Raw genomic sequence first — 7,628 nt, forward strand, 5'->3', positions numbered from 1 at the left:
CATTCACAGGCAGTGAGCTTCCAGCCGTATCATGAGCACCATGAAAGCATTAATATCGTATTATGCCTTGTATCTTCTTGTCCTATTTTAAACAAGGGGTTTAGTGATAATGGCTCTTATAAATGGCTCTTGGATAGGACATTGACGCCTCGACCCCTTGACGGACATCATCGACGCGGTCGGCTAAACTTGCCAGAGATGAACGCGTCATGAACAAAGACCTGACAAGATACATGCAACATTAGATGCCACTGGACCTCCGACTACACACTTGTTAACTGCATCTTTGTCGAAGAGCATTCAATACTTTCGCTTTATTGATGATTGTAAACTGATAGCACTGTCTCGCTCATCCATCTTGCAACCCCCGGGTTGAGCGTGTCTTCTCAGTGCAGGTCTCGCCATTATGGCTTCGTTATCATTCGCCTTACTACCAGAGGCAGCGTCTCAGTTCTATGACATGCTGTCATGCCTTGCTAAGTTTAGCGATACTGTTTCAATTGAAGCCCGTGAAGATCGTGTACGAAGTCCCGGCAGCGTCTTGTCTAAACATTTCTCGTTAACAGTGCTCTAGTTGTTGATATGTACTCTTAATTCATCAAGGTCGGGATATGCTGGCTTCACACTCGACTATCCACAATTTTTCTCGGAATATAGTTTCAACCTGGCACGACCAACAACTAGTTCGACAAGCGTAAACAAGTACTCTTTTCGGATTCTCAACAAGGTCTGGTCTGAAGCTTTCGACGAAGTGTATCCGACTGATCTCCGATAGGCACTCATCTCCGCATTCAGAAGCCGTGTGGCTGACCAGAGGACACGGAATACGACTGTTGATAAATGGGTTGTCACGGTGCAAGATCGCCTAGACGAAACCGAGTGTAGACTGGTCATTCAAGCCATCTGCAATGGAGGTGTGTCAATACTGCTGGGACGATGTCGCTGACGCTGGACCCTAACGTTGCGTAGGCATCACGAAAACGTACAGATTAACATTTGAGGAGGCAGAAGTCACGTTCGCTTTGTTCGAGAAGAATGAAGCCAAGAACTGCTGGGTGATTTCCTCTACCATGCTAAAAGAGAATACGGATTTCTTTGGACCTCGAGCGGAGCAACTAGACATCTGCCATGAAAATGGCAAGATCAGCTTCATCAGCTTCACTGAGAAGATAGTAAACGCCAAGAAAGGTATGAGATTCCACGATCTTTGGGAGTAACCGCGGAATCGCTGACTTTTATCTAGAAGTCCTAAAGCATCCCTTGCAGACTACTATAGCAATCAACGCCCCCGACTTCGAGGAGTGTGAAGTCCTTGAACAGTTGCATATCACTATTAGCGTCAAAGAATTCCGGTCCGTTGTGGCCCATGCCGCATCGCTGAATGTTTCACTCCGAGCGACATATTCTCGCCCATCGAGACCCCTGCAATTCAGCTACGGGCTCAATGGGGTCAAAAGTCAATTCATTCTCATGACGGCGGGGGAGTACCGTGGACCTCAAGTACAACCGACGGCGCAAGAACCGCTGTCAGTCTTGAGCCGCCCGACCAACATCACCGTTCCCATAACTGCAGACAACACCATGGGGGCTCCGCCGGTTCCTCGTATGGCTCAACGGAAGCCTAATGAGAGCAATCGGGCGCTTGGGCGGGTAAGTCCGGTCAAAGCCAAGGCAGTCTCGCAGCAGAATGAGACTCTGTTTGTTCGGGATGACGACGAGGCGTGGGATCCGCCAAACTTTGATACGGAGGAGTCGGTGCGGTGGGATGCTAGCGGTGATTTCGTAAGTATGCACCCAAGGAATACCAGAACAATTGTCTTACTTGCTGCAGAGCCAACTCCAGTCCTTCCGGGATAGTGGTACAGTGAGCGGCCAGTCCGCCGGCCCTGCGACTGAAAATGTGGATACCGAAGTGCCAGCGACGCAGCGCGTATCTCAGGTAGGTTGATCGAATTGCACTTTGACACTTTCCGCTGACATGGAACAGATTCGGGGTCTTTGGGGCTAAGAGCTAACCCCGGGTGCAATTCTGGTATCCGGATGCCGTCAATCGAAATCATGACATCTGGGACACTACCAATGTTAGAACAGCGGCGGAATCATTCCGCTACCTGTATCCAAGAAGTCGCACAGCCAGCTCCGAGGCTGACAACGACACCTTGAACTTCGAGCTCGTTGCACCGGTCTTGCACATCACCATTCGGCGCGGTTGGTAGACCACAGTTTCCATGCTCGCCCCAGCCCCACGCTAACACCTTATTAGTCGTCGATACTGCCATACAATGCTCACTCCCAGTGGCAATCATGGAAATACGAGGAAGGCCGTTTGGGCAAAGCTGGCCATGGTCATTTCTGCCCCAAGACAACATTTCACCGCTCCGGAAAAGAACATATATGCTGCCCCAGCTTGCACCCACGTCCTTCCAGTCTGTAATGCTAGGTGGAGCATCGGAAATGACGTTCCATTTGTTATTGCCAAGGATAATGTGGGCACCAGAATCCGGGGAGCCAACAATGTACGTAAATTCGCGGCCACACACAACCCGGATGGCCTTGAACGGAATGCTCGATAACTTCCGCGGCGTCCAACATTTGTCGATAGGGGGCTGACCTATTTGACCTTTACGCCCGCTTCCCCAACCATAAACGTCTCCGTCACTCAAGACGGCAACCATGTGGCTCATGCTTGCGGATATGTCGATGATGCTAGTGCCTGGTGGTGGGAAGCCTTCGATTTCGCACGGCTGGGGGCTCGTATGCCGGTGAGCCCCTTGGCCTAACTCTCCTTTGCTGCCATATCCACAAGTGAGCACTCGATTATCGAGAACAAAAGCGGAGGCCTCCCAGGTCGCTGCGCATATATTTACTGGAGAAGGATGTAGCGACCCGGACTTGATCAGCTGTACAGGCACAAACACTGGACTTGATTCCTTTCTCTCGGAAATGTCGACACCAGTAGGACCGTGATCGTGAGTTCCCGCTGCAAAGACCTGACCAGTGCTCGTCAAGAGAATCGTATGATTGCCGCCAGCGACGATCTGCACCCGCTCTGTAGTGCTCAATCCTTCAGGAACGGGCATAATAGTTGGGGTTGATATGTCGTCGTTATGACCAAGACCGAGTTGGCCGGAACCATTCGAGCCCAAGCAGAATAGCGGCATACTTGACCACGACGGCTATGAGCAGCCCTCGTCCGCCGGATGACCTGTCCAGGACTGGGTGCTAGCAAGTTGGACTTGAAGTAAGCCTTTAGATGTCACCAATCCTCTGTTGGCGGCATGCTTGAAGTCGACGGGGGAGTAATGTATTCCACGATGAGTTCCACTTAAGAACATATACGAATTGCAAATTGATGACTTTTAAAATGAAGCTGTCGAGCGTTAAAGGTGATGCAGATGCACGTGACTTATAAACACCATCACGTGCTGGGCCCGGCCGCTGGCACCGTACCAACGGTATGTTTACAAACAGTGCGGTCTCAAGATATCTGAACCTTGCGTGCAATCTACAGAACCATATTTCCGTCCAAAGCGAACATCGTTTAGAGCCGATCAAAATGGATACTGCACCGAAGAACTCGTCGTTATTTGACGTATTTCTACGACTCCGACCCGCACCCTCCAAAGCGAATGAGCGATTTCTGGACGTTGAGCCGACAGAAGCGGACTGCAAGCCGACGCACATCACCATCAAGCCGCCTTCGAACGACCATCGGAAGAGGGCAGTGGAAAAGTTTGCGTTCACGAGAGTGTTTGAAGAATATGCTCAACAACTCGACATATTTGAGGGCATAAAAGCTCGCCACCTGATCGAAGGGGTTGTCGGCGTGGATGGACAACCTGGACGGGATGGACTGCTCGCTACGCTCGGAGTGACGGGTTCTGGAAAGGCATGATGAGTATCTGACCGATCACAAGTATGGTATACTGACATAGACTGGGCAGAGTCACACAATATTGGGATCGAAATCCCAGCGAGGCCTCACCCAGCTCTCTTTAGAGGTCTTATTCCGAAGCCTCTCCTCCCATCTCGTACACCCACACAGCGCTTCCGCAGTGTTCCCATCATTATGCGCCTCGGACATCTCTGATGCCCAGCTTCTCCCTGCGAACGTGTTCCTTGAGAACTTGTTCGGCGATGGCCAGTCTGAGCGGGGACGAGTTTCCAGAGCGCAGACGCCGTTACCGGTATGCACACCTATTTCTTTCCGCAACTCAACCTACCAACAGCCTGGCACCCGCAATTCTCCTAGCAAACGTACGAATTATCACTGTGGGATCTCCAATGTCGACGCCGACAATGCAGCGCAACTTGCTCACCAGGAACGCTTCAAACGCGGCTTTGTGCAAAGCGGTCAACTTCACACTCGCTTGCAATCTGCCATTGATCCCCCAACGACAATCCGGCCCGTATGCGTCGCTACCAACACCATTCCTACTTCACAAGTCACAAAAAGTGCACATCAGCTAAACAATTCGCCTTCAAAGGATTCGACCTCGTTCCTTAGCCTCCCGCCCACACAATCCCGCCGAATCCAAATCCCGCGCCTTTCGACCCTACCACAATCGCCTGCCCTCCCCGAAAATGCCGGCGTTCCTGCCGACGGCAACGCCGAATACTCGATCATCATCTCCATGTACGAAGTCTACAACGACCGGATCTTCGACCTGCTATCCGGCAGCGCCGTGAATGGGCCTCCTGCGTCGTTGTCGTACAAGACGGGAGGTACCCTGAAAGAGCGACGCCGGGCGTTATTATTCAAACCGACGGAGATGTCGCCGGATCGGAAAGTTGTGGCGGGGTTGCGTAAACTGGTGTGTAGCACCCTTGATGAAGCGCTGATGGTTCTCGAAACAGGTCTCTTAGAACGCAAGGTCGCTGGTACGGGGAGCAATGCGGCGAGTTCGCGGAGCCACGGATTCTTTTGCGTGGAGGTGAAGAAGAGAGATCGGATCGCAAAGGGGCGGTGGGAAGGAAGCACGATGACGATCGTCGATTTGGCTGGTTTGTGATCGAGATGTTGAATTGCGTGAATAGAAAACTAATGGACTCAGGATCCGAGCGCGCTCGTCAAGCGAAGACCGCTGGCGCCACACTTGCAGAGGCTGGAAAAATCAATGAGAGCTTGATGTATCTCGGACAATGCATGCAGCTCCAAAGCGACAACCAAGATGGAAGCAAGGTACGACAATGTTACATCTACCAGTCTCCCGCTATCATCTGCTAATACGATGCCATTTGACAGAATATCGTTCCTTTCCGACAATGCAAGCTGACCGAGCTGCTTTTCTCGAACTCTTTCCCATCCGCTCAACACCAAATGAGCCAATCACGTACTCCCCAGAAGTCCATCATGATCGTCACAGCAGATCCAATGGGCGATTTCAACGCCACATCTCAAATCCTCCGCTACTCGGCCCTTGCCCGAGAAGTCACCGTGCCTCGCATTCCTTCCCTCACGAGTCAGATCCTCTCCGGCAACGCGAACCTCCCTAGCAGCCGTATGGACCACAGCAACAACCAGAACCCCGCGAATGGCATGCTTGCCGAGGAGCTCGAATCATCACGCGAAGACATCGCGCGTCTATCCGAGCAACTCGAGGTCCTTTCCGTACATCTCACGAAAGAGACCTCCCGGCGGCGCGCTGCTGAGGCAAGTTGGAAAGCCATGGAAGAACGCATGCAATCCGTCGAACAGAACATCCGAGACGAGATGCTGGAAGAGATGGAAGTGCGGGTCGAGGCGGAGCGACGGCGGTGGAAAGGCGCATGGGATGAGGAGGCCGATCGGTATGACGAGCATATGGATCGGAAGTTGGAGATCCTGGCGCAGGGAATCAAGATTTATGAGGATCCGGAACCGGGCACCGTGGACCAGGTGCAGGAGCTGGAGGATGAAAATGCATCGTTGAGGAGGAAGATACAGGACTTGGAGAGGGAAATGGGCGCGAGGACACCATCGAAGAAGCAGCGGGTGCTGAAGTCGAGGAAGTGGGAAGTTGATGTGAACTTGGAGAGCCCCTGATGTTGCAACGATTTTGTTTGTTCTGGCACGCATTTGGAGACTGTTTGAATATTAGCATTGGCGTTAGCACGTTATGACGTACGAGAAGGAGTACATACCTGAGGAATAGATTTCGGTATCTTGACTAAAATGCCTGTCAAAGATGCTCTCCTTGCTGAAGCTAGTCCATAGGGTCGTACGGAGACCGAATCATACCTCTGGGTGTAAAGGATGTTTAAGCTAACCTATGTATGAGGATGGTAGCGTGTTCATACGTTCTGCAACGTTTTCCTTCTTTGCATCAGAGAGATCTGTTTGCTAATCAACGAGATCTGCTGTTGCAGAAGGGTCAGCTCGTCGCTCGTTCCATTGGCCACGCCCGCGGTTTCTATCAGATCATTTGCATTTGGAGCTTCATGTACCATGCCCGTTCCACTGCATGTAGGACACGGCCGCCTATGGGTCGTTGGCGACGTGCTTGGTCCGCCCAGCGTTTCATCCTCTAGAGGCTGAGGAAGCATACTGTATTCGTTCGACTGATCATCGAGGTTCAACGGCCCAATGACACGATATCCACTCTCGAAAACGAACGGCCGATTTTCGGCATCGGTCACCATCGGGTTTGGCGGAGGAGGAGAAGCAGCTGGCTGGTGTGGTTCAACGGCGGGAACCACATGACCCGCCTGCGCGGCACGTTCGGCATTCTTTTTCTGCCGCCGCTGCATCGCATACAGCGAGCGTCGATCGATCTTCGCCAGCGGCTGGGTCGGCGCATCACCACGGGCATGGAGCAATGACATCTTCGCCTTCGATGCGAGCACCTCGGAAACCTGCTCACCAGTAGTCTGCGCAATGATTTGCACGATATCGGTGGCGCCGGTGCTGGCGGTCAAGACGATGCCGGATCTCAGAATCGCGTCCTTCACCCATCGCTGGGTGAACTGCACGCCTCGCTTGGTATACTTCCTCTTTTTCCGCCCCGCAAGCAGTGCTTGCTCCGCCGCCGTTTCATCGATTTGCGGGTTGCACGTGTGCAGTTGGCAGGTATTGGACACGACTACCTGACCGGGCTGGTCGCGGGAGGCAATGGCTCGAACGCGCCATTCACAGCCGGTTTCATTGTATCGGCACACGTAGACCGCGCGGGTCGAGTCTTTCTTCACACATCGCGACAGGAACTTATCGCGCAACGACCACGCGTTGATGGCGTGCCGGAGGGCATCCCATGTTGGATAGACAGTACCGGGGGTGGGAATGGGGACGTCGAGGGCCGGCGGGGGAGCGGGCGACGTCTGGCTTTCCTCTTCGGAGGAGAGACCTTCGTCGGGATCGGATGGAGTTTGAGGGTTGAGAGATGGATTAGCCATGATATGTGGTCCGGTGGTAATGAAACGTCTGGTCATGGGCAGCCGAATTGAGGTTGTAATGCCATCATGATATCGGTTTCCATTAGCACGTGAGACACGTCTTATGTCATCCATCTACGAACAACAGCACAACAACAGAGCAACAGAACAACAAAACAACAAAACAACAGAACAACAGAACAACAGAACAACAGAACAACAGAACAACAGAACAACAGAACAACAGAACAACAGAACAACAGAACAACAGAACAACA

General features: G+C 52.4%; 3 protein-coding genes across 3 annotated transcripts; 2 read left to right on the forward strand and 1 right to left on the reverse strand.

The window, feature by feature from the left end:
- The first annotated feature begins 279 nt into the window (after positions 1 to 279).
- Positions 280 to 2,377, forward strand: P152DRAFT_458158 (DNA repair protein Rad9). The gene is made up of 8 exons (XM_033679393.1): positions 280 to 520; positions 575 to 727; positions 776 to 914; positions 970 to 1,188; positions 1,244 to 1,782; positions 1,832 to 1,939; positions 1,988 to 2,208; positions 2,264 to 2,377. The coding sequence occupies exons 1-7, from the start codon at positions 407 to 409 to the stop codon at positions 2,006 to 2,008; spliced, it is 1,293 nt and encodes a 430-aa protein (XP_033534619.1). The 5' UTR covers positions 280 to 406; the 3' UTR covers positions 2,009 to 2,208; positions 2,264 to 2,377.
- P152DRAFT_334005 (alpha-tubulin suppressor protein Aats1) lies at positions 1,979 to 3,358 on the reverse strand. The gene has a single exon (XM_033675284.1). The coding sequence runs from the start codon at positions 3,159 to 3,161 to the stop codon at positions 2,100 to 2,102; it is 1,062 nt and encodes a 353-aa protein (XP_033534620.1). The 5' UTR covers positions 3,162 to 3,358; the 3' UTR covers positions 1,979 to 2,099.
- Positions 3,359 to 3,556: 198 nt separating this feature from the next.
- P152DRAFT_435342 (P-loop containing nucleoside triphosphate hydrolase protein) lies at positions 3,557 to 6,230 on the forward strand (the record flags this gene model as incomplete). The annotated part of the gene is made up of 5 exons (XM_033677525.1): positions 3,557 to 3,871; positions 3,936 to 4,187; positions 4,323 to 5,004; positions 5,055 to 5,182; positions 5,246 to 6,230. 5 exons carry the CDS (start codon positions 3,557 to 3,559, stop codon positions 6,023 to 6,025), a joined length of 2,157 nt encoding a protein of 718 aa, XP_033534621.1. The 3' UTR covers positions 6,026 to 6,230.
- Between the last annotated feature and the right edge of the window lie 1,398 nt (positions 6,231 to 7,628).

The sequence above is a fragment of the Eremomyces bilateralis genome (genome assembly GCF_010015585.1).
Source record: "Eremomyces bilateralis CBS 781.70 unplaced genomic scaffold P152scaffold_8, whole genome shotgun sequence".
NCBI lineage: Eukaryota > Fungi > Ascomycota > Dothideomycetes > Eremomycetales > Eremomycetaceae > Eremomyces > Eremomyces bilateralis.